Consider the following 26115-nt stretch of genomic DNA (forward strand, 5'->3'; position numbering starts at 1 on the left):
TAGGAATTCTGAAACTTCCCGGAAACCCAATTTCGGTAAGTTTGTTAGATGCCAATTTCTCATATTTATCACAATAATAATCTATTTTATTTTTTTGGTTGAACTTTTCTACAAATCCTCTAGAAAATAAAACCTCTTTAGGTTGACAAAATTATCCTGCTTTATTTTTTCTGTCAAAGGTTTTACATTATAAATACATCTATCAGGATTTCTTAATTTGGAATCTTATTTCTTACTCAGATAATACTAAATTTGTGAGTTTTATTACAAATCTTAGAAGTTTAGTTCTGGGATTTGGTTGAATTTTTGTGGGTTTTTCAAATTTGAGATTAATATTTGGTGGGTAACTTCAAGATTTGATTTTTTTAGGGTGTAACTTATTAATTTTAGGATTCCAGATTAGAGTTCTTCAATCTTCAATTCTAGGGTTTATTGAATTAGATTAGGAAGAAATAAGTAATTTATAGCAAAAAAAATTGGAAAAAGATGGAGCTAGCTCAGGAAGAAGGCAGTATTTTGGAAGATATTGATGTAGTAGAACCATCTGAAAGTGCTCCTTTAAGAGAAAGAAATTTCCAGAAAACACATTTTCCAGGTTTTGTAAGAAGATGGGCTTACAAATTTGATGGCAATGGTAATTATCATAGTAAAGATTGGGATCTTAAACCAGGAGAAGGAAAAGAATTTTGTTGGTATCATATTGAACTTCCTAAGGCAAATCATAATATTTCAATTTCTGCAAAATACTTAATTGATGTTCTTTGTCCTCCTTTGAAGCTTCAAGACATTCTATCACTTGTTAGCAATGGATCATTTTGTGGTTATGTTGATGGGGCACTCGTTTTTCGAGTCAACTCCCCTGGACCTGCTTCTAGTGATTATATTTGTAGGCTTGCTGCTAGGATTACTGAGAATCTTGTGATTACTGTTTCATTGGGGAGAGTTCCGAGGCTTGGGTTTTCGAAGATGGGTCAGTCTTTGTTGTCAGAGATCCCGGCTGTTGATACTCCTAGAGGTCGAAATGGGGAGCAAAGGGGAGGGGGGATTGTGATCAAGGAGCATGTGCTTGAGTTTCTGTTGACAATGAATCATTCTGAGGAGGCTGATAATCTAGTCCCTCATTCTGTCTCGAATCTTGTTATTCATGTTATTGATACATTTGTGGATCATCTGCAAGATATTGTGACCAAACTTGAGAGCGATTTGGATTCAGTTGAACTAGACTTGGATCGAGGTTGGTATTTCAGGTCAAAATCGTTTCTTGTTCTATCATTTCTTTCGTGCTGGAAAACTAAAACATAAATATAGATCTGTATTGAAATTCATCATGCCTAATTATGCTGCTTCAAGTGATTCTTTTGCATCTGTGTTGAACATTATGATGAATAAGCATATTGCATGTATGTACTACTAGTATATCACTGTCCTGCTGTTAGGCTAATAGGCTGCATTGTGCTACTTTGTGCTTTCTTGGTGAAATTGATATTCGCTCACTAGGTCTGCAAAGTGGTTTAACAAGTTGAGTAATCTTTTGTATTGCTGTATAGATTCTACACCTGCATTTTAGATCATCTTTAGTTTCGAGTCATGCTTGTTAGAAATATGTGTTGGGGATGGTTAATTCGTGACAGGAACATATTATCAGCTCTTAGTTATAATTTGCAGTGTCGCGATCAAGGGTAATCCCATTTTGTAGATTTGAATTTTTGTAATTTTAGCTAATTATTTCCAAATAAAGCCTTTGTTCATGAATTTCTAGTGATTATTTTCATTACTTTTGATGATATTGAGCCTGATCAAGTTAATGAATTGTAGGTGGTTTTGCTTTGAAAAAGCAAATGTTAGATGACAGAAGATTTCCAAAAATGCAACTTAATCTACAGAGGCTACTTCAGGTAATTATATTAGCAATTTCCTTCTCCGAATACACAAGTCTTTTCCAGGATTAATCTTTATGATGTGCATTGTTGAGTGCAGGTAATTGCACATGGAGAACAAATATTTCCACGTGTCAAGGAAAAATGCTCTTCAAAAGATTGGTTTGCCCAAGAAGACATCATCTCTCTTGAAGAGTTGATTGGGAGACTGAGAAGGCTAAAAGAGAATGTCGGTTTTATAGCAAACCGAGTAACTGCAATCCAGGCTAGTCTAGATAGTTGGCAGGCTGAACAAATAAACAGGAAATTATATTACCTCTCATTCCTATCGATTGTATTCCTTCCTTTATCAGTCATCACTGGAGGTAAACACTTGTTGAAACCCATTGTAGCCCACTTGTGAGTGTCCCACATTGGAGAAAGAGGAGAGGTAGTTCCACTTTATAAGGTAGAGGAGTACCTCCTACTACTGCCAATTGGTTTTAGTATGGAAGCTCCAAAGCCTTGTTTGTGGACCAAACTCTCCTCCTCCTTATTTGGGTTGCCCAGGCCCATTTGATATTGTTTCAAAAATTTAACAACACTTTTATCTATATAATTCAATCATGCTTGATTATTGGAATGCATTTGATCAGGGAAAAAAACAAAAGTAGGCATACACGAGTTTTTGGTTCTGAAAGTTTAATGTTTGCTTGCAGTTTTTGGGATGAATGTGGGAGGAGTTCCATGGACTATGCAGAGGAATCCTGACATCAAGGATGGTTTCCGAAATGTAATGTTGATTTGCGCAGTTACACTCGTGTTAGTGCTTCTTTGCTTCTCTTTTGCATCCCTTTATACCTGTATCAATGCTTGGTGGAACCGGAAGAATTTCAAAAGAAGCTGGTCTTTGAACCGAAAGCCATTTCTTAAAGAGAAAGGAGGTTACCAACGAGTATGAAATGATTAATACGGAGTAATCTCCAAATTGAGAATGAAAAACAAATGGTCCTCACTTCAGTCATGTATTCTTCGCCTATCTGCATTGCCATTGTCCAGAGGGCGGAGGACATCTTATGTGATCTTGTAGGGATAAGGCCAATTTTAACGCCCAAACTTACAATGATTCTCTATGTTACTTGGTCTCGGTTATTGGCTGTTACATGTCCAAGTGTTGGACTCGGAAGTTTGATGAATATTCCCGCGTTGGTCCAAATTGAAGTGTTGATGTATTTATGACTATACCCGTGTTGGAAATACTGGTAGTGAGTTCGTATAACATAGCTGACAGTCTGTTTATGTTAGCTTACGATGCTGAAGTTCTTGGTTACGTTTTACTAGTCATTAACATTATGTACAGATTCTTTTATTTCATTCTTCTGTCAAGATGATTGGAAATTTTTCAATGAGTGGTTTTGTATTACCCTGTAACTTCTTCAATGTTGAACAATATTGATTTTAGCATTCTGATATGAGCTGTTTCAGCCTATTTATGTCTCCAATTGTGACATTTGACGCTTGAATTCAGCTTATGTAAACTTTTTTAAAATTATCATATAATTGTTTCTATCATTTTCTAAGAGTGTAAAATGCTACATACTTAGGCTTGTTCTCTTCACCTTATTTTCAGTTCAGTTCATAATTTCCTTCTCTCGTAAAATATTCAATTCAGTAAATGAGAATAGGCCCTTATCATAATTTCCTTCTCTCATAAAATATTCAATTCAGTAAATGAGAATAGGCTCTTAGTCAAATGACATTCATTGTACAATATGTTGTACCTTAATGTTCACAAGGTACAAGCACATAGAAAGCATAATCGTTTTTTTTTTTTTTTTTTTACAAGAGAGAAAGCATAATCGATAACATATACTCCGTATATTACATTGGTTCCAAAATAAGTTAAATAACTAATACCTATATGTTCAAGCTCATTACACTTGCTAATGCACTAATTTATTGATACGCCTCTATAATTAATTAATACTAAAATAGCAACCGCTGACATCATACTATTTTAAAATAAGACACATGTCATGTTGTACTTGTTATTAAATATTTTCCCTTCAAAACTATAAATGATGTCATCGTTCTGTATTTTTATTTTATTTTATTAAAAATTCTGGTCAATTACATTATTATTAGTATTAAATTTTGAAAATTAGTCAATTCTATATAACAATAGTAATTTAATTTGTCTTCCTCGGATACTATTTCATCATTCAATTATGAGTTTTATTATTGCTTTTTTCTTTAATATGTTATGTTTCATGTTTTAATTTTGGTATGAAAAAATTATTAAATGTAGAAAATTTTATTTGATCAAATCGTGCATCGCAGACTAATCTAGAAGAAGAAAAAAAAAAAAAAAAAGACGTACTAACACGTTACCAAAAGGAAGAAAAAAAAAAAAAAAAAAAAAGCGGTGTAGAGGTGGCCATGTCATGTAGCTTGGAAAAGAAGATAATACAAATCTAGAAAGTCCGATTCGACCCTCTTTCATTTCCTCCACCCCTTAAACCCTAAACCCCTAACCTCATTTTATAAGAACTTTAAGAGGAGAGAGAAAAACCCTTGAATTCACCCTAAACCCACCATTTCCACCGTCTTCTTCGTCTTCTTCCTTCAGATCTACTCCTTCCTTTCTCTCTCCTGTTTTTTCTACCATGGCTACCGTTCTCCGCCGCTGTCTCCGCCCTCAACAGTTCCGCTCTCTTCCCGCCTTCAAATCGGTACTTTTTTTTTTTTTTGCTCTTTTTCTCATTTTAATTTGCATTTTTTTGTTGAGCTAGGGTTTGTGTTTTGTTTGATTTGCTTTGAGTTTTTTGATGTTATTGGTCGATTGATTGTTTGATTTACTGATCTGGAGTTGTTTGATTGACTATAGGATGTTTCGATTTTAGGTTTTTTGTTAAATGGGAGATTTAATTGTAATCGTGGATGAATTAATGAACTTAGTGTTGTAGTTGGATAGTATTCAATATGATGATAGATGATGAATTTATGGTTTGTGTTCTAGCATGTTTTTCGAACAATAATGCTGATTTCATGCTTTTGAATACATGTTGAGGTTCCCCTGCTATAATTATATCGAAATTTCTTCTTAAGATTACCATGTTTATACCTTTATGTTTCATTTTGTTTGTTGCTTGGCTGAAAATTTGTTCATTTGTGTACTGATCAGTGATTTGTCTTTTGAAATTACATTTGCACTATTTTTTCATCATCTTTGAGGTTTAATGTTTGTGTAACGTTATAATTTACTGGGATGATTTTAGTTTCTAGTGTTGTGATTATATATATTGTGATTAAAATTGGTTTGGTAATTGGTTGGGTTCTTACTCCGTGCTCGTTTCCAGTTTAGTTCTCCCGCTGCTGTATTACTTGAATAATTTTGAAATGTACTGATGATTGATCGTAATCTTTCGGTTGTGTTTTGTCTGTACAGTTGGCTGGAAATGCCAGTCCATCATTGTCTAGTCCATTTATGGCGCAAAGATTGTCGAATTTGGTGAGACCTTTCAGGTATATACTTGTTAACTTCTATTTCTCTCCATTGTGAATTGTGGCAATGTATCTTGTTCCTTACCTATGTCTTTTCTTATACAGTGCAAGACCTGCTGGCAATGATGTTATTGGTATTGACTTGGGTACCACAAACTCTTGTGTTGCCGTCATGGAGGGAAAGGTAGTTAAAATTCACCTACCAAGTGTTTATCTTGTGGCTTAATTAAAAACATTTAATGATTTTGGGATGACATTTCATTTGTTGATTGTTTTGTGTAGAATGCCAAAGTGATTGAAAACGCTGAGGGTGCTCGCACGACACCTTCAGTTGTAGCATTCAATCCTAAAGGTGAGCTGCTTGTGGGAACTCCAGCCAAGCGTCAAGCAGTAACCAACCCTACCAACACAATCTTTGGGACTAAGCGTTTGATTGGAAGGCATTTTGATGATCCCCAGACCCAAAAGGAGATGAAAATGGTTCCCTACAAGATTGTGAGGGCTCCAAATGGAGATGCTTGGGTTGAAGCCAACGGCCAACAATATTCTCCAAGTCAGATTGGAGCCTTTGTCTTGACAAAGATGAAGGAAACTGCAGAGGCTTATCTTGGAAAATCAGTATCAAAGGCTGTGGTTACTGTCCCTGCTTATTTTAACGATGCTCAGAGACAAGCAACTAAAGATGCTGGGAGAATTGCAGGACTAGATGTTCAAAGAATTATTAATGAACCTACTGCTGCTGCTCTTTCGTATGGAATGACAAATAAGGAGGGTCTTATTGCAGTTTTTGATCTTGGTGGTGGAACCTTTGATGTCTCTATTCTTGAGATATCCAATGGTGTTTTTGAGGTAATTTCTCTTTCTTCTGTTGTGAGTTTGTCATTGCTGTGCTTTTCATCAATACTAATATGTGGCTCTCAATCAGGTTAAAGCTACAAATGGTGACACATTTTTGGGAGGAGAGGACTTTGACAACACTTTGTTGGAGTTCTTGGTGGCTGAATTCAAGAAAACCGAAGGCATTGATTTGAGTAATGACCGTCTTGCCCTACAAAGGCTTCGGGAAGCCGCTGAGAAGGCTAAAATTGAGCTTTCATCAACATCTCAAACAGACATTAGCCTCCCCTTTATTAGTGCAGATTCTTCAGGTGCAAAGCACTTGAACATCACTCTCACAAGGTCAAAATTTGAGTCTCTTGTAGGGAATTTGATTGAAAGGACCCGCTCCCCCTGTAAAAATTGTTTGAAGGATGCTGGTGTCTCCCTTAATGAAGTCGATGAGGTTCTTCTTGTGGGTGGTATGACTCGTGTGCCCAAGGTGCAAGAGATTGTCCAGGAGATCTTTGGCAAGTCTCCAAGTAAGGGAGTTAACCCTGATGAAGCTGTTGCTATGGGTGCTGCCATTCAGGGTGGCATATTGAGGGGTGATGTCAAGGAATTGCTTCTTTTGGATGTTACTCCCCTTTCTCTCGGTATTGAAACATTGGGTGGTGTTTTCACTCGATTGATAAACAGAAATACAACCATTCCCACTAAGAAGAGCCAGGTAATGCATTGTTATTATTTTTATCTTTTTGGTTTGTTATCCTACAAAGATAGGATTAGCGTTATTTGGGTTTTGACTTCTGTTCTCTCTTTGAAATTCACCGCAAGATTATTTTATTTGGATAGAATACTTGAGATTTTTTGTTTGATACATTGCATTTTTTTTCCTTCTGTGTATTAAATGTGACTAATGTAGACACTTGTGCCAGTTGAAGTTAACCAGACTATTGAGTTGATCCCTGTTTATGTTCAATGTTTATGGGCACCACTTTTCATAACATGCTTGTAATCTGATATTTTGAGATATAACATCTTGTGTTGTCTTGGTTGCACTTAGAATAAATTACGGCAGTGTAGACCCTTGTTCCTGGCTACCTTACCTTTGTCTTGTGTTTTTTTGTTATCTGCTTGTCTCTAATGCATCTTTATTGTCCTTTTTTTGCAATTTCAGGTATTCTCAACTGCAGCTGATAACCAAACTCAGGTGGGAATTAAGGTTCTACAAGGTGAGCGTGAGATGGCCACTGACAACAAGATGCTCGGCGAATTTGAACTCCAGGGCATTCCACCTGCTCCACGAGGCCTTCCTCAAATTGAGGTGACCTTTGATATTGATGCCAATGGCATTGTCACTGTGTCTGCTAAAGACAAGGCTACCAACAAAGAGCAACAAATTACCATCAAGTCCTCTGGTGGGCTTTCAGAGGATGAGATCGAGAAGATGGTTAAGGAGGCTGAAGTACATGCCCAAAAAGATCAAGAGAGGAAGTCTCTTATCGATGCCAGAAATACAGCAGACACAACCATCTACAGCATAGAGAAGAGTTTAGGTGAATACAGGGAGAAGATCCCAAGTGAAGTTGCAAAGGAAATTGAAGATGCTGTATCCGACTTGAGAAGTGTCATGGAGAAGGACAACATTGAAGAGATCAAAGCCAAGACTGATGCTGCTAACAAGGCTGTTTCAAAGATTGGAGAACACATGTCAGGCGGTTCTGGTGGTGCTTCAGGTGGTGCTTCAGGTGGTGCTTCAGGTGGTAGTTCAACATCAGAGCAGACCCCTGAAGCCGAGTATGAAGAAGCAAAGAAGTAGATGGGTCTGACGATTTTGAAATTTTATTGCACATTGTCCATCTTAAACATTAGTTCATAGCTATAACTAGATAAATTTCTCAAATTTTGTTTTGGCTGTTGGGATACTCGTGGTTTACCATTTAACATCCCAAAGATGCTGTTCAGTGTATCAAGGCTGTGGAATTGACACAAAAACTAGGTATATTTGGTGAGAAAATAATTTTTTGTTTCCTTCTCCCTCGGTTGTTTTGTTTGAATTTCAGCTGTGACTTTCAGATTTGCACTTGTATCTGATTCAAAGAGTAATAAATATCCTGAATGCTGAAATGAAGGGAATTCAGAAACAATGCTTATTTTTTGTGATATAATATAAGGCTATACGGCTATATACATCCATAGCAGTTAAGCTGAAATCTACTGAGTCATTGATAAGATAAGTCCCTGGTAAGTTGTATTATTTGCTAGTCTATCGGTGAAAATACTGTAAATTTGGTGATAAGACCTCTGATTGATTTTCCGATAAATTTTGCTGTCTACTTGGTTTCATATTCGTTACTCTGGTAATTAGTGTCCAATTGTTTTTGGGTGTTCATCCTATTTGATGGCTTTGCTTGTGCAGTTTTTTCACTCTTATAACGTACCATTAAGATTATTATGTTTAAATTTATTCTGACATCAACATCATTAGTACAATATGAAAGAAGTCAAAAGTGTATTAGTTGAGGATTGGCAGAATTGGCTGATTTACAGATAGGCAAGTCTTGTTATGATGGGAACTTCCTCAAAAATTCAGTGGTGTTGGATTTGTCGCTTGGATCGGGAGTTGTAGAGCAGAGGGTTTGTGGATTACTGGTGGTACAGTCTGTAGGGTCTTGCCGTCTTGGTAAAATTGGTACATCGTATGTAGAGTAAGTTCATAACTTTGAATGGAGATTAGTTGGATTTCAGACCACTGATCTTTTAGCAAAATGCAACCCATGATAACCTAACCTGTTGGAGGCTTAGGCTGCAGCAAGAGAGTGCAAGACTGAACTCAAGTTGTCATTCGCTCTTCTTGGTTAAGGTAGTAACATCTTATTTTAGGATACATTTGGAGACAAGATCACAACTCACAAGAGTCTCTCTGTTCCATCTAGAAACTTTCAAACCCTTAGTAAGCCAAGGGACCTGCGATCATGTTCGTAGCTTTTACAGCTGGTTATCGTTGAGCTTCTTCGTTACGCATTTCATTTGTGATGTTAAGCCTAATTTTTAACTATTTTCAGTGATTTTTAACAATTTGCTAGCTATTATGCTTTGTTTCCTAAAATAGTCTCTACATTTGTGAAATGTTTTTGTTCTTTTTTTTTCCGGTTCTCCTCTCATGGATCTTTCATGAAAGCTTAACTTCAAACTAAGAACGCGTTTTGGAGCCAGTGAATCCGAAACCACTAAAACAGTTGCTTTTTGGGCTTGGCCAAAAACTATGATCAAAGAAAGCAACAAATTGAACAATTTCTCATTGCCACAACCAGAATTCATAAAATCAGATTTTGTATGCTGTTCACCTTAAGAATTTTTTCGCCATAATAATATAGCATACTGCAGCCGGAGTTTTGGCTAAATTTTACCCGGCTTAAACCAACCAATCCCCCCAACCGGAAAACATTTAGTTTTGAACACCATTTTTCAACAGAACCCAAAATACCACCTTGTTTCATCCAAAAGTTCCCCCAAAACCGACCTGTAACGAAGTTGAATTGGCCCCAGCTTAAATTTGAACTTATGGTCTTATTTGTTGATTGTGACAAAGTCGTCAACAACCAAAGGAATTGCAGAATAAAACATTGGGGCTAGCCACAAGTAGAAAATGGCATACCAATCAACAGAAACACATAATATAGGTTCAGAAATTTACTACTCGTAACCCTGCAATAAGTTCCCAACAATAATTCACTACCACTGCCCTGTGCCAAAACACACACAGCATCCAAAAATATAAGTTAATGCTTTGTTTCTAGTGCACCACCAACGCAAAATAAAAGGAAACTGAGGCACAAGAGGAGCAACTGGGACACCTTGATCTAGGGGGAGGGGGGAGACTTCTAAATGAATGATCAACAATGACCGACCTAATGACCAAATTGGGAAGGAGAACACTAAGCAAGAGTAGCAAAGTTTATCAGACAGGCTTCGCTGGAGCACCTACATATGTTACAATTATTGATCAACTAAGACGCAGATGGGCCAGGATTGGAGCTTACTTTCTTCAAAAGTCCCTGAATCTCAGTCTCTAAATGTGCTTTCAACTCAGAGGAGAGAGAATCCCCAGATTTTTCCAGCATGGACGTCATCATCTCAAGATTCTTCCTTATCTGTTCAATGGAGGGCGCCTCCCCAGCAGGGGTACCAGGAGTCGTAGCAACAGCAGGGGTATTGTTCCCATTAACAGGTTGCATTGGTTTTGGTGGAGTCATACTGTTGTTTGCACTGTTCAAACAAGATGCTGCTGCTGGTGGAACAGATGACTGCAGACCCACATTTGGCAAACATACCTCCAATGAAATAGGTTTTGCGTTGGTTCCATTAGCGCTCAAAAGGGTATTAGTCACTAAATCATCAGCATAAGTCCCATCCTTCCGCCTCCTCCGCCTCTTCTTTTTCTCTGGATTCCCGTCAGAATTAGCATTAGCAAGATTTACCTCCTTCTTTTTCCTCCCCCTCTTTTTGGGACCAGGCACACCCTCAGGAGCAGAACGATTATTCAAATCTGGAATGCCAACTGCTTCCTTGCCCTCAATGGTAAAAGGCTTTGTCTGTGTAGGCTCTTGAGAGAGCTCAAGAGACGATGGAATTGTCTGTATAGTCTCCTGAGAGAAGTCCAGAGTAAATGCAGTGGTCTGTTTAGGCACCTCAGGGACCTGGGCAGTCACATCTTCCTTTCTCTTCTGCTGAGGCTTCATAATCACTGTTGAAGCAACCCCTGCTGGATAATTTTCTACAGTAAATAAAGACGTTTCAGCAGCATTTACATTAACATCATAGAGGCCAGTAGGAAGCACGCTACTAGATCCGATAGCTACATCCTCTCTCTTTCGCTTTTTTGGTCCAGGTTTACTTTTATTTGAATTTCCTACCTGAGGATTCTGAGTCTTATTGGCCAAACCAGGAGTAGATTCTGCTGCTTTTTCCTCTTTCTTTCTCCTTTTTTGTCGAGGTTTACTTTGGTTTGAGCTTCCCACCTGAGTCTTATCAGCCAAACCAGCAGCAGCCTGGCCACTTGTGCTCTTCCCATTCACTTCACAATCAGAGTCACCTTGATATACCGACGCCCGAAATCCAGAAAAGAATATCTCAGTAGGATCAAAATCTTTATTATCATACGCATACAGACAGTCTAAAGCCGCCAAATGCAGTTCTGTGAGTAAACTAGCTGATGGTGCACTTATATCCTGTATATTACCAACAAGAGATTTTCTTGAGCTTTTTCTCCCTCTCTTTTTGCTTCCACTCTTTGCAACTGAAGGGGACGTCATCTGCTTGTCAGATATACTGGCATTTCCCTCCCCATCTTCAAGAGCACCAGATCTTTCTGTTTCAGACTCTTTCAAACCAGACAAACCTTTAGATCCCTTGTTCAGGTTCACATAAGGGGGGGACAAATACTTGCTCTTCTTTCTCTCTCTCAACTCAGCACTCTTTTTAGGTTCACAGTGTTCCCTACCATTTTCCACAATCAGAGGCATATCTTCACCAGTAGCTGGGCACTTTGAAAGGCAAGCACCATTGTCATATATAGGAGAAATAATTTTAGAACTGTCAAAGCCCTCTTGTCCACTGCTAACAGCATTGTCACCTATTTCAGACGCAACATTGTCACCATCCATGGGGTACCCTTTGGAAGCATCAACACCTTCAGCTCCACTGGTAACAACATTGTTTTGAATTTCAGACGCATCACTCACATCTTCCGTAAGGGGAAACACTTTAGAAGCATCACTCTTATCTTCCATGGGGGGATTAACAACATTGTTTTGAATTTCAGATGCATCATTCACATCTTCCGTGATGGGGATCACTTTAGAAACATCACTCTTATCTTCTACGGCGGGAATTTCTTTAGAAGCGTCAAAACCCTCAGCTTCACTGACAATGACATTATTTCTGGTTTCAGATGCAATATTCTCCTCTTCAATGGCTGAAGTCACTTTAGAAGCATCAAATCCCTCGACACCACTGCTTACAACATTGTTCTTAAAATCCAACACATCATTCTCATGTTCCATGGGGGAAATCAATTTAGATACATCAAAAACACTAGCTTCATCCTTGACAACATAATTATTAATTTCAGAATCATCTCCTATTGAAGCACCTATTTCAATGGCTGAGGACTTGGGCAACCCAGCATGGCCATCATTTGTGGGGGAAAGCAATTTAGAAGTATCAAGACACTCAGCTTTCATTGAAGAAACTATTTCAGTGGATGAGCACTTGGACAAGCCGAACCCAGCATCCTCAGTTTTTGTAGGAGAAATCAGTTTAGACGAATCAAGACCCTCAGTTTCATCTCTCACAACACTGTTTCTAGTTTCAGAAACATCAATCTCACCCCTCAATGGAGATATCGTTTTAGAACTATCAACAGCTCTAGCTTCATCCTCAACAGCATCATTTTTAATCTCAGAATCATCATTCGTCTTGTCTCCAGCTACTACAACCCCATTCAGCTCCGAGACATCACTCTGTTGGCTTCCTTCAACAGCCATGCTCATTGCCAGGTTAGAAGTTACTCCACTCTATCCTGCAAAACCGAAATGTAAGCAAGATATTCAGCATTTAAGACAAAAATATATATATATTATCATGCTTAAAATTACATGGATCTTGTCAGCTATACAAACATATATGTTAAAAATAATTGAAGTACTCCTGACCTCAATCAAACCAAATGCCACTTTAGCTAGTTAGATGTAATTATGAAATATATAGAGTTCCAAACAACACACAATTGCCCTGTGACAGATAAGTGAGAATACAGATTTGCCGAGTGCTGTAATGTTGTTAGAAAAAAGAGGTAAGGAAAGGAAGCAATAGTGTTCTCGTGACTAAAATGGAATTCTTTTCATGAACAAATTTCCTGTATTGTGTTTCTCAGAATTACACATACTTTCATCATCACAAAGAATTAAATGAAAAAAGAAAAGAGACTATATGCACATTTTTACAAGAGATGATACTGTTTCCCCTTCCTCTCCTCTTCCCCTCCCCCCCCCCCCCCCACCCCCAACTCTGAGAGGGCCCCTCGAACTTTCCATTATACAAGCTTGCTTAAAGTATGAAGTGTAAAGACTAAGACTGAGTTTTTTATAACGATACAAGCTTGCTAATAAGAGTAAAGACTCGAGATTGAATTTTCGAAAAGGGTACAAGCTCTAATCTTTATTACATTGATGAGTTTCGTTAGCTCTTGAATGGTCATACTCTCGTAGACTGATCATACACTTACAAGTTATCACCTCACAGGCTCACACTCCGAAATTCTAACAGACTAAACAAGACATGAAATGGGGAGGCGGGGCTCTTCACCGAGATAATCTTGCCAAAAACCGTTTGACATAACATTCGGGTGGACACAGACTGATCATACACTTGCAAGTTATCACCTCACAGGCTCACACTCCGAAATTCTAAAAGACTAAACAAGACATGAAATGGGGGGGCGGGGCTCTTCGCCTAGATAATCTTGCCAAAAACCGTTTGACATAACATTCGGGTGGACATAGACTGACCCAAATTGCTCAATTGACCAAGAGGTGAGATTGGAGTTATGCCTTTTTTTGGGTAATTACATGAAAGTCAAAAACTTTATAATTAAACCTTTAACATGTGAAATCAACTCCCTTTCTAAACTATTTCAACAACTAAACGCTACTAATAATACAAATGTTGAAGAAGAAAGCAATGTCGAAAAAATAAATGCAAATTAAAAGATGAATCCAGAAAACAATGCTGTCAAATTAATACTCCGTATGAGTTTCTCAAACAAAACCCAGCTCCCAAAAAATAATAGTACTGTGATTAAAAACCCTAAACACCAAACAGAGCACCAAAAAATGGGGGAAAAAAACAAATTAATAAACCATGAATGTAAATTAAAGGGCACGACTTTACTCAAAAGGAAACCTCCATAAATCAAACGCAACACTACCCAGAAAAATAGATTAATGGATCTATAAATTAAAATAAAAATAAAATAAAAAAGACCATTAACAAGAAATAATTCAAGCAACAAAAGCCAGCATTTTTTGAGCACATTTTTAATGTAAATTAATAAACTAAAAAAAAAGGGAAAATGAAACTTACCCAGGTGAGAAATTGATGGGTTTTAAGCTGTTGTGCAGGAGAAATGACAGAAACTCATAACGTTTAAGGAAGAAAAGAGGTTGAATTTCAATTTGATAAATTTTAAAAAAAGAAAATAAAGGGAGAGAAAATAATAAATATTTAGTGTACTATTTTGCTAAAAAAATAAAGGGTTTATGAAATTTGGGTGGGATAGCTTCTGGTATTGTATTCAAGTTCATAAAAAACTGGGTTTAGGTTTGATTAAAGGCTAAATTTATATAGAAAGATGAATATTAGATAGTGACACAAGAATAGTGATGACACATGGTTGAGTTTCTTTGGTTGTGGACAAATGTCTTTACTCTCTTGTGGGGGATCAAACTATTTCAAGGTACTATTTCTCTCCCTGTCACCTAACTCCTTCATACCATTTCCATCTATTCATTTTTATGCTCCCTTTTTTTTTAGGGGGCGTCACTCTAACACTCGATGAAATAATCGATAAGTGATTTAGGCGGTTTTTATACTTCTCTTTCGTGTTGTACAAATCTTTATTACGCTTGTTTTACACGATTTGAATTTGAATCGGTGTCAAAGATTTAGTTTTAATAGACATATCAGGAGAGTAATCTATGTATCTATTCGAAACAAATATGTGTCGATTTGACATTTATTACTTTTTTCGCTCTCTTTTGATCATATAGTTGGGCATTTCCCCCCTATTTGCACACACTCCTTTTATGCTTGATACATTATGAAGTACAACCAATATGTACATTGCAAACATAAAATGTTTGACTCTAAGTCTGAGTTTAAAATTAAATAAAAAAAAACTTTTTAAAAAATTAAGGATGTTGTAATACTCTTTTTGTTCTTAATTGGTTATCCTGATTTCAATGTTTATGGAATCTAACACTTGAAGGATAAAAAATAATCAAAATCGTGTGATATTTAGATTTGTCTCAATATTTTGTTTAGTATTTTGTATTACTCTGTCTTTTTTTTTTTGGAGTGCTAAACGCAACCTGACTTTACTTAGCGCAGCCTCTATTCCACTCATTTATTAGATGTAGGGAGAAAATAACCATTTTATTTTTTTTCCTCTCAAGTAATCTCTAATAACAAGAGTGCATTAATCTATATCTATATCTATATCTATATCTATACTTTATTAGTATTTAAAAACACAAACCATAATTTTTCATATGACACATGTCATTACAAGTCACTCACTACCACATATGACACATGTCACCCCTTTTGATCTTTTTGTTTAAGTTTTTATACATTCTATAACTTGCAAATTCAATTAAGAAAATGAAGTGTTTCATTTCCATCATAATAAAATAAAGTTGAACCAATTAATATACATCACATAAACATATGAATTGAATTATATAAAAATTGTCTTTTCAACTAATAGACTTAAAATATAACTTAAACCAATATGTCATTTCATATCCTACAATCTTCATGTATATATACGTATCTAAATTCCTTTATCTTTTTCCACAGTTCTATCCTCATTCTTTTTTTCCTTTTAAGTTTTAGCAATGAAACAATTACTTCGTATTTCATATCAAAAATTTCAACTATTGAAAAACATACCTACATATGAAATAACCTAGATACTAATAGGAGTGTAAAAGAGCTCTTCCTTCTACCTGAGAACCCGTGCATCGAACGGGCCAAAAGGCTAGTTTAACTTAAAATATATTGAATTTGCAATGGGTAATGATTTTTACATTAGCCTCTTCGAATTTGATAAGAATCATACGAATCTATTATGTGTAGAATCAATAAAACCACTTTTCATCCTTCAAAAAAAAAATTAAATAAATAAAACCACTTTTTAATATTTCGTTCAAATTGTATGAAATGATTGAGCCTATTTCGTGTGTCACTCAACTTCATCCGATTCGTGTTCATATTCATTAGATCTCGGAATATTGTTCGCTAATTGATTATGTGAGTAATTCAAATAAACAAAGGTATAAATTTCTGGAAATTAGGTGTGGAAGAAGGTGGAATGGAAAGTAGGCAAAATTGTCGTGATGATGATTTTAGCTTAGAAGGGTATTTATGGTATTTAGGAGGGGTGTATAGTAGTAACTAGAGGTTGCGTTTAGCAATCATGTTTTTTTTAGGAAAATTTTTTTATACTCTTTTTGTTATGCGTAAGTTGAAAATTTAATTACAATATTACACTATTATGTCAAAAAAAAAAAAATTGCATAATCAAATGAAAAACGAGGTATAAGTTTCTAATTAACATGTAAACAAGAAAAATAAAGAGCTTATGTAAACATGTATGGTTTTAAATTATTACTTTTATATAATTTTTTTTTATTAAAATACAATTAAATATATTGTTAATACGGAGTGTAAGATGTACATTAACAACCCTGAAATGTTTAGTTTTAATTTAAAGAGGTCGAATGGAGTTTAAAGCTTGAATAGTGACGAATATGATATTAGCTTGAAGTTTACGTTCAAATTATAAGATAAATACACCTTAAACAAATTAAGAAAATTGGGGGCGGGCAATCTCTTTGTTCCTACTTCAATGGTATTTGTCATGCACCTAATTGTTTGTTATTACTTTGTGGCCAGACAAGGATGAATCTCGGTTTAACGGGTAAGGATAAGGATGAAAACCATACTCACCACATTTGATTGGCAAGGGTGTATGATCGGCCCATGATTATTCTTCGTTATCTAGTAGGTGAACCTATCAGGTTAATTCAATGTAAAAAAAAGATGGTCATAAGCTTACAAAAAATAACTAGGTTTTATACATGGTACCATAGCAACTCCTCCCTTGTCAAACGCTCTTTTTATCTTCTCACTTGCTAGATAACCGCATCAAGAGTTACCCCGCCTAAAGGAAAAAAAAAAAAACAAAAAAACAAAAAAAAAAAAACAAAAAAAACAAACAAACTTGGGTTCAAGTGTCAAAATGGGCCCAAAAGCAGGTTAATGGCCCATGCCATCGGGGCGACCCTAAATACTTAGATTATAAATAATGAGTACATAATTTTGTTTGCTGGAAAGTAAATGGCAACCGAATTTTAACCTCACTCCCTATTTTTTATCCTCATACATGTGTCTTATTAAGGATTGAACCAAAAATTGTAAATGAACTGGGGTATTATGGCTTTTATAGTTTTATGAGTGTGTGTATTGTGCCAGGGGAGGTTAATAGCGAAGACATGTTACCAAATAAGGAAATGAAACAATTTTTAAGAGACATCTAAATATAGAATATGGAGCAAACAAATAGGGATTGAGCGAGTGTTTAATTAGGCGCGCCCCACAGATCAACATATTATGTCAATCTAATGCATACTCAACGAGCAACTCATCCTTTTGCTTTGTCAGCTGCTTAATCATCACAAACACATGGCCTACATCCTAACTCCGTTGATCCACGCTAATAACAGTGTCCAAGCTAGCTACTTCCTCCATTGAAGCTTAACACCGACACCACCATCTTCATCATGTCCATCGACACCACCACCGAATCAAACAAAAGCCCTAGAAATAAAGGGTGAGATTAAGGGCTTGTTAACCCCAAAGGGTAGGGGTGACTAATTTCAATGTCGTCGTCGCTGGACAGTGAACACCCTCCATCGCAGAAGCTACTACACTTTTGCCATTGTTGAGACTTGAGAGAGAGGAGAGAGGAGTGATTTTGGGATTGAGGCTTTGCTCTTAACGGATATTTTACGCTTGTTGTTAACGCCATCAAACACAATAGTGTAAAGCTGACACTATGAACACATCATTACATGTATAATGACATTATTATCCTTGACTTAATGAATAAAAAGACACCATCACCACTATAATTGACAAATTATGTTGATTATGAAGATCAACCAAGAATTTCCCGATTTAGTTACAACATGTAAAAAAAAAATGAGTACAAGCTAAACACTTCAAAGAAACACAAAACCCTAGTTTTAAAAAGAAAAAAGGAAAAAGAAAAATCGTTCCAAAACAATAAAAAATAAAAAATAAAATAAAAAATCGTTCTCTTTCTTCCTTCCTCCAAAGTCCAACCTAAAAAAAACGCCGGTATTCGTCGACCCTTAAACCCTTCTTCACCTTCAAGTCTTAAACCCTTTCATATCTTCTCTATTAGCCTTTTTGTTTATCTCTTCGATTTTCTCTAAGGTAAGTTCAATTCAAGTTTCTGTTTAGTTTACAATTTCATCATTCCATTAATCTGTGTTAATTGCTCGATTTTATTTTATTTTTTTATTTTTATTTAAAAAGTGAGATGTTTTGGCTTAATCTGGTATCATAGACTAATTGTTGTTTGAACATTAATTGTTGTTTGAACATTAATTGTTGTTTGAACATTGTGAAATTAGTTTTTCAGTTCAATTTTAGTTACCCAATTGCATAAAATGCATCCCCATTTCAGTATTCATCGTAATTTGTTTAATAATTATTGGTATATTAATGCTGGAATTTGATGTGAGTTCATTTGGGTATTGCTATAAACAGGTTTTAGTATTTAGTGTAAGTAATTGGTTGTAATGGGGAGCAAGAAGAGAGGTCCTAGTTCTGTAGAGGGGGAAGAAGTTGTTGTAGAAGGTGAAATTTCTAATGAAAAGGCGGGTTTGAGTAAGAAGAATAAGAAGGGGAAGGATAAGAAGTTGCGAGCTGAAGGTGGAGGGAGTGATGGACCTTCAACTCCCGTTCCGAATTCTACTAAACCTATGGAGAGGAGAAAGAAGAGGAAATTGTTAGATAAGGTGAGACATAGTAGTGCTGTTGAGAGCAAGGAGATAAAGCCTGTTCAACAAACTTCTTTGTCGAAAATTGAGGACCCGGGAACCACAAATGGTCAGCCCGTGTTACATATCGAGGTTTTTACTGAGTTGGCATCAGCTGATGCTTCTAAAAGAGAAGCCGCTGCTGAGAAATTGGCGGTTGAGTTGCAGGAAATCCAGAGGTTTTATGGACAGAGTGGAAGTAATGATGCTGCTCAAGGTAGGCTTCAATTGGAAGCTGCCAAGGATGATGGCCTAGATAACTGCGCACAACCTGTACGATATGCTGTGAGAAGACTTATTCGTGGTGTTTCTTCATCAAGAGAGGTACAACTGATTAATTTTTTATTGTCTCTCTGGCTTTTGAACTTCAGAGGCTGGGAAATTTGCAAATTTTGCTTTACATTGATTAGCTGCTTTGTAGTGCCAGTTATCATGGAAATTGTTCCCTTCCTCGTAGCTGTAGACCTGTAGTTAATGAAAGAAGTGAATCACATAGGAATTGTTTTCGTGTTCTTGATGAATGCTCTTAGGTGGAACCAACTTGCATCTCTTACATATAGTCATCATCTAAAGTGATTTACTATTTTTTTGGTGCAGTGTGCAAGACAAGGATTTGCTTTAGGTTTGACAATTTTAGTCAATACAAATTCTAAGATTAGAGTTGATTCAATACTAAAGCTGATAGTTGATTCATTGGAGGTCACTTCTTCAATGAAAGGCCAGGTAGAAAATGCACTCCTTGATTTTAGTTGCTGCTGAGCTTGGTTCTGATTATTATTCTAACAGATTTACATATATTGTGTTTGTCGCACTCCAGGAGGTAAGGGATTGTCTATTGGGTCGTCTTTTTGCTTATGGTGCCATTGCAAGGTCAGGTAGACTGAAGGAAGAATGGATTTCTGATAGAAATACTCCCTACATCAAAGATTTTACAAGTCACCTTATCGCTCTGGCATCCAAGAAACGGTACCTGCAAGAGCCAGCTGTTTTGGTGCTTCTGAATTTAATGGAGATGGTAATGCGTGGTTAACACATTTGTGACTGTCTTGTTTTGTGCTATATGCTTTATTGCGTTTCTTGCAAGATGCATAACATAGATATCAATTATGTGGTTATGGATTCAGCTATATGCTTGCATAGATGTGTCAACTAGTTTTGAAAATGGGTACATGTTCTGTTGTGAGACTTGGACATTTTAATTTTCTGTATGTTTTTGGTCCAAAATAAATTGTAGAGCGTCCAGAATATGTTGGATTGTAATTTTGTCTACCCAAATTATTTGAGATAAATGAAGAGTTCTAGTATCACAGGCCATCTGACATCAGCAAAATCCCTGTCCTTAGTCAATTCCTACTGCACTGGTACAACCTTGGTGCGTTTTGTGCATTGGTGGGTATGTCATTACTTGGTAGAGTATAAATCATTTGCAAGTTTCAAGATGGATCTGTTGCTTCATTAATTTGTACGAGCGTGATGGTTACCATTTAAGAGATACGTTTGATGTGATGAACTGGAATTTACTATTTAATGAGGTTGGTCATAAGATAATGTATTTAGGGTTTGTATGGTGACTTCTGCAGTTGTGCATTAGGTAAATGGATTTTAGATAGATGTACTTTGATTTTGATTTGTGACTGAGACCTTCTATAGAAGTCAGTAGTTAGTAATTGGTTTCGATATTGATGCTTTTTTTTTAATTGCATGGCTTCCCTTTTACCCATATAGTGTATGAACAGCAATGGAACTGGAAAATCTTTCTACTCCTGAAGTATTTGTTTGTAAAGTCATGGATGTGAGATTAGGATATCTATTTATAATAGTGCTCTTGTCTCTTGCAATTTTAGGGTTTTCATTGACTTCATTCATAGGCATGTGATGTTTTGTTGCTTTTATGGTGCAATGGGGAAAAGAAACTCAATTCTCTAAATTTGTTTTGTAGTTGCCTAAAGAAGCTGTGGTAAATCATATCCTTGTTGCTCCTGAACTTCGTGAGTGGTTTGAAGGAGCCACAAGTGTTGGAAATCCTGACGCCCTGCTTCTAGCAATTAAAATTCAGCAAAAGATTGCCTCTGATAGTACTGTCTTTGGTAACCTTTTACCTCATCCATTCAGCCCAAGCAGGTTTTTCACTGTTGACCATTTGACTTCGGTTGCTAATTGCTTAAAGGTGAATCTTATTGATCTCTTCTCCTTTCTGTGCTATGTTTATTAGAAAGATTTGACATATATCTAATTTTGATTTTCCTCTTACCTAATGTGTCTATTTCCTTAAAAAAAATTACAGGAGTCAACATTTTGCCAGCCACGAGTTCATGGTATTTGGCCACTCCTGCTCAACCTTCTCTTACCAGATACAGTTTTGCAAGATGCTAATTCCTCATCAAGTTTAAGTTCAACTAAAAAGAACAAGAAGAGTCGCAGATCGAGCTCTTCTGATGAAGATATTGTAGAGAGTCTTAGATGCTTCTGTGAGGTGATCCTTGAAGGAGCCCTTCTGACCTCATCACATGATCGAAAACACTTAGCATTTGATGTTTTACTTCTAATGCTTCCAAGGCTACCTGCTTCTCATATCCCTATTGTTCTTTCCCATAAGTTTGTTCAGGGCCTCATGGATATATTGTCTACCAAGGATTCTTGGCTGTACAAAGTTGCAGAACATTTTCTCAAAGAAATGTTAGACTGGGTTGGCTCTGATGACATGAAAAGAGTTTTTGTGGTTGTGGCTCTACAAAAGCATAGTGGTGGGAGGTTTGACTGTATTACGCGAACAAAAACTATTAAAGATTTAATAGCTGGTTTCACAACCGAATCTGGCTGCATGCTTTTCATGCAAAAATTGACCAGCATGTTTGTCAATGAAGATTATACCTCAGATGAATCTTCGGATCAAAGCCAAACTATTGATGACAATTCTGAGATAGGTTTAGTCGAGGATAAGGATTCTAATGACAGGTCTACTAATTCTGATCTTATGAAAAGTTGGATTGTGGAGTCACTCCCAACTTTTCTTAAACATCTGACACTGGACCCTGAAGCTAAATTCCGGGTACAGAAGGAAGTGATGAAGTTTCTAGCTGTGCAAGGTCTGTTTTCTGCATCACTTGGTACAGAAGTGACATCATTTGAATTACAAGAGAAGTTTGAATGGCCAAAAACACCCATCTCAAGTGCTCTTTGCAAGATGTGTATTGATCAGCTTCAGTTGCTGCTTTCTATTGCTCAAAAGGCTGAGGGGCCTCATATTTTGACTAATAGCCTTGAGACAAATGACCTTGGCTATTATTTCATGCGTTTTCTGGGTACATTGTGCACCATTCCTTCTGTTTCCCTTGTTCGGCCCTTGAGCAATGAAGATGAGAAGGCATTTAAAAAGCTGCAGTCTTTGGAATCGTCTCTTTCAAGAGAGGTTTGCCTCGTTGCATTTTTATTAATTTAATTTCTATAAACCTAGCCTTTCAGTTGTGTTGTGTGAGAAAAGGAGGGAAGGAGAGCTTGAAATGGGGTAGGGTTAAGTTTAGTTGCTTGTGAGCGATTTTTGTGAATAAAAAGTGAGAGTTTCGAGTCTTTCTCTCAGACACATCAGCTAAACATCTTATTCTTCATTTTCTGTATGTATGCATTGCTAGATTTTTTTTTCCTATGGTTGTCAATGCGTATGTGATGAGCAACGATGGTTGAATATTTATCTATTGATTGCTTCTGATTTCAGGAGAGAAACTTTGGACTTAGTGCAGATGCAAACAAGCTACATGCATTGAGGTACTTGCTCATTCAATTGCTGCTTCAACTTCTCTTGCGGCCTGGTGAATTCACAGAAGCTGCATCTGAACTTATAATATGTTGTCGGAAAGCCTTTTCTGTTCTTGATGCTCCCGAGTCTTCTGGGGAGGATGAGGCCGAAGATGGTGAATCCCCTGAATTGATAGATGTTTTAGTGGACACATTGTTGTCACTATTGCCACAGTCATCTGCTCCTCTGAGATCCGCTGTTGAGCAGGTAACAGCCATGATTAGAAACTTTTTTAGTAGACATGATTTACAAGTACTTTTATATTGGGGCAAGGTTATATGCATCAGGTAAAAGCGGGGCCTATGTTGGGCTGTAATTTATAGACAACACCAAGGTTAAGTCGATGTTTGATCTGCATAGATTTGATTGCAGAGTAAGATTAAATATTTTTCCACCCGACTATTCTCAAAACGTGTTTATTACTGATGGCTAAGCCATCTAGGTTACCAGAACGACAGTATTTAATCTATCTGTTCCATTGTTTTAGGTTAGGGTGTTTGGGGTTGGGTCGTCATTGTCCTGATGAGTAAGCCTCTCTGGTCTGTACCTGGCAATTAGTTTTGTGAAAGAATGAACGTTAAATGACTTAAATGCTTGCCTTAGGCTTTATGTATTTTGATCATTTAATCTGCTAATTTGTTGGATGTCATGGTTAAGAAATTATCGGTTGTTTCAACTTTCAATATATATATATATATTATTCCTTAAGATTTTGGTGGCTGGCCTTTTTGGCAATGTTTAGAAAATATGTGCTTGAATGCATGCTTCTTATGTTGTTTCTTTATGCTCAAGGAAAAATGTGAGCATTTTTACAAGATCCCATCCCCTCCCCTCCCCCTATGTTTTTTCCTGGGATCTAAATGGTTTGACACAATCTTCCTGTGTCTGTTACCTCTTACCATGCATGCCTGTATAGTTTAATTGGATTTATAAGCTGTACTCTCCATTTGTCATGATGGTACCTATATTTGCTTTGCAGGTTTTTAGATACTTTTGTAATGATGTTACTGATGATGGGCTGCTCCGTATGCTGCGGGTGATAAAGAAAGATCTAAAGCCCGCTAGGCGTAAGGATGCAGATGGTGTAGAGGGAAGTGATGACGACGACGATGATCTTCTTGATATAGAAGAAGCAGAAGAATCTGATGAAGCTGATACTGTAGAAACTGGCTTAGTGACTGATAATACTGAGGCTTCAGTTAGAGCTGATGCATCAGATGATGAACTTTCTGGGGCTTCTGATGAAGATGATTATTCAGATGACAACATGGATGATGAGGCTATGTTTCGGATGGATTCCTATCTTGCAAAGATTTTTCAGGAACGGAAAAACCAAGCTGGGGGTGACACTGCTCATGCCCAGCTTGTACTATTTAAACTCCGTGTTCTTTCCCTGCTAGAAATCTATCTTCATGAGAATCCAGGTAACTATTGGGATAATAACCTAGTCCTAGCTTGAAGTCATGACAAATCCTGCCCCCTGTCTCAACTCTCTTTCTCAAACTCAGATTGTTGTTTATAAAACTGATTTGAAGGCTTGTTATGCTTGATTTCTTTCTGGAAACCATGTTTTGTGCAGCACCAACATGCAACATGAAAGTAAAACCCTTTAAAATTTACACCATGCATTTTTGTTTTCTTGTAAAGTTACTTTTCAAATGAACTGAAATTAGTGGTCATTTTTAAAAGAACAAATGGCCATCTATAACATGTCAGTGATATCACCATATAACTAGATTTTAATCATGGTTCGGTTTTTGTTTGGTGTCATATGCTCATTTTGGAGCTGTTTAAACTTTCATCTGCTGTTTTAACTCGTGTTTGTGTTTCTGCTTATTTCAAATAACAGGTTCATCAAGGGTCTTGACTGTATATTCAAATTTGGTGCAAGCATTTGTCAATCCCAGTACAACTGAAGGCAGTGAACAGCTTGCTCAACGTATATGGGGAATTGTGCAGAAAAAAATCTTTAAAGCGAAGGATTATCCCAAGTCAGAAGATGTGCAACTCACTACCTTGGAAGGTCTCCTAGAAAAGAGCCTTCGGTTGGCTTCCAGACCTTTCCGGAAAAAGAAAACTGCTGGTAATGTACCACAGAAGAAGTCATTTTCCTGGAACCGATACAAGATGATCAATTCCCTTGCTCAACAATCGACATATTGGCTCCTAAAGGTTATTGAGGGAAGAAAAATATCCGAGTCCGATCTCAATGCTGTCTTTGAAAGTTTCAAGGAAGCCCTAACCAAATATTTCGAAACCAAGAAGTCCCAACTAAAGCCCGAGTTCTTGAAAGAAGTATTCAAGAGAAGGCCCTGGGTTGCACGGCAACTTTTTGGATTTCTTGTGGAAAAATGTGCGGATGCGAAGTCTGATTACCGACGAGTAGAAGCACTAGAACTAGTGTTGGAAACCTTGAAGTCAGAAAGTGAAGGGGAGGCGTCAAAGACGTTTTTGAAAGCTCATACATCTAAACTGAGTCACTTGATAAAACAGTTGGCAAGGCATATGCCGGAGAAGCAGTCAAGACGGGCTGATGTAAGGAAGTTTTGCAGTAAGGTCTTCCAGATTATATCGACCCACAACATGACTAAATCATTTCTCAAGACATTAGAGCCCGATGATCATGCTGCTTGCGAGACTCACTTTGGTGAGTCATTTCTTGCTTTGAAGAAATGAGATGCAATATTAAGTCAGTATTTGTAAAATTCTGGGTTTCTGATAATCGTGATACAGAATGAACATGGTACGATTTTCACCGTGATCGGGGTTACACTCCGGGAAGTTGGTATGCTGTCCCCGTGATCAGAAGTTTTGGTTGTGTTTACTTCTCGCTTTCTACCAACAGTCTGTAGCATACCAGACTTCCAGTTTTGTTACTTGTTAGCATAGAGAATTTTATGGTTACATTCAGAGATCTTTTTCTTTCATAAAAACAAAGATTACTTGATGTTTGTTTCCAATTATAGATAGTTCGTCTTATGGGAAAGTCTAATTAATTAGTACACCCGGAAATACCCAATATTATTCATCTGATCCTAGAATTTTTACCAACATGTTTTCTTTTTTCAAATTATGTTTTTTCTTTTGTTTTTATTTGTTATTCAAGATAAATAAAAATACGGGGTAATGCTAAGTTATGCTTCTTCTACAAAGTAAATTTTTTTTGACGTTATATCATCAAAATCATAACTAAATACACCAACATTTGGCTCATTGATAAGTAAAAAAA

At 36.7% G+C, this 26115-nt stretch overlaps 4 protein-coding genes across 4 annotated transcripts; 3 read left to right on the forward strand and 1 right to left on the reverse strand.

The window, feature by feature from the left end:
* Positions 1-56: 56 nt before the first annotated feature.
* LOC145560485 (uncharacterized) lies at positions 57-3279 on the forward strand. The gene is made up of 4 exons (XM_081621741.1): positions 57-1234; positions 1816-1895; positions 1978-2242; positions 2576-3279. The coding sequence occupies exons 1-4, from the start codon at positions 487-489 to the stop codon at positions 2815-2817; spliced, it is 1335 nt and encodes a 444-aa protein (XP_081477867.1). The 5' UTR covers positions 57-486; the 3' UTR covers positions 2818-3279.
* Positions 3280-4429: 1150 nt separating this feature from the next.
* LOC145559185 (heat shock 70 kDa protein, mitochondrial-like) lies at positions 4430-8216 on the forward strand. Its single transcript, XM_081620616.1, has 6 exons — positions 4430-4588; positions 5305-5381; positions 5466-5544; positions 5643-6209; positions 6286-6906; positions 7357-8216. The coding sequence occupies exons 1-6, from the start codon at positions 4523-4525 to the stop codon at positions 7996-7998; spliced, it is 2052 nt and encodes a 683-aa protein (XP_081476742.1). The 5' UTR covers positions 4430-4522; the 3' UTR covers positions 7999-8216.
* A 1627-nt stretch (positions 8217-9843) lies between these two features.
* On the reverse strand, positions 9844-14697 carry LOC145559186 (uncharacterized). The gene is made up of 2 exons (XM_081620619.1): positions 14325-14697; positions 9844-12762 (listed from the first exon to the last, which is right to left on the reverse strand). Exon 2 carries the CDS (start codon positions 12731-12733, stop codon positions 10190-10192), a length of 2544 nt encoding a protein of 847 aa, XP_081476745.1. The 5' UTR covers positions 12734-12762; positions 14325-14697; the 3' UTR covers positions 9844-10189.
* A 3652-nt stretch (positions 14698-18349) lies between these two features.
* On the forward strand, positions 18350-25888 carry LOC145559187 (uncharacterized). The gene is made up of 9 exons (XM_081620620.1): positions 18350-18485; positions 18822-19417; positions 19691-19816; positions 19911-20108; positions 21033-21260; positions 21378-22502; positions 22806-23093; positions 23866-24310; positions 24736-25888. Exons 2-9 carry the CDS (start codon positions 18854-18856, stop codon positions 25560-25562), a joined length of 3801 nt encoding a protein of 1266 aa, XP_081476746.1. The 5' UTR covers positions 18350-18485; positions 18822-18853; the 3' UTR covers positions 25563-25888.
* Positions 25889-26115: the final 227 nt, after the last annotated feature.

This window comes from Chenopodium album, chromosome 9 (assembly GCF_948465745.1).
Source record: "Chenopodium album chromosome 9, dcCheAlbu1.1, whole genome shotgun sequence".
In the NCBI taxonomy this organism is placed as follows: Eukaryota; Viridiplantae; Streptophyta; class Magnoliopsida; order Caryophyllales; family Amaranthaceae; genus Chenopodium; species Chenopodium album.

What these genes read in the sequence shown, in the direction of transcription:
- LOC145560485 (XM_081621741.1), top strand. Translation starts at nt 487, where the DNA reads ATGGAGCTAGCTCAGGAAGAAGGCAGTATTTTGGAAGATATTGATGTA. An exon ending in ATCTACAGAGGCTACTTCAG is followed by an intron (nt 1,896 to 1,977) that starts GTAATTATATTA and finishes TGTTGAGTGCAG; the next exon opens with GTAATTGCACATGGAGAACA. An exon ending in TTTATCAGTCATCACTGGAG is followed by an intron (nt 2,243 to 2,575) that starts GTAAACACTTGT and finishes GTTTGCTTGCAG; the next exon opens with TTTTTGGGATGAATGTGGGA.
- LOC145559186 (XM_081620619.1), bottom strand. Translation starts at nt 12,733, where the DNA reads ATGAGCATGGCTGTTGAAGGAAGCCAACAGAGTGATGTCTCGGAGCTG.
- LOC145559185 (XM_081620616.1), top strand. Translation starts at nt 4,523, where the DNA reads ATGGCTACCGTTCTCCGCCGCTGTCTCCGCCCTCAACAGTTCCGCTCT. An exon ending in AATTTGGTGAGACCTTTCAG is followed by an intron (nt 5,382 to 5,465) that starts GTATATACTTGT and finishes TTTCTTATACAG; the next exon opens with TGCAAGACCTGCTGGCAATG. An exon ending in TTCCCACTAAGAAGAGCCAG is followed by an intron (nt 6,907 to 7,356) that starts GTAATGCATTGT and finishes TTGCAATTTCAG; the next exon opens with GTATTCTCAACTGCAGCTGA.
- LOC145559187 (XM_081620620.1), top strand. Translation starts at nt 18,854, where the DNA reads ATGGGGAGCAAGAAGAGAGGTCCTAGTTCTGTAGAGGGGGAAGAAGTT. An exon ending in TTCTGAATTTAATGGAGATG is followed by an intron (nt 20,109 to 21,032) that starts GTAATGCGTGGT and finishes TTTGTTTTGTAG; the next exon opens with TTGCCTAAAGAAGCTGTGGT. An exon ending in CTATCTTCATGAGAATCCAG is followed by an intron (nt 24,311 to 24,735) that starts GTAACTATTGGG and finishes TTCAAATAACAG; the next exon opens with GTTCATCAAGGGTCTTGACT.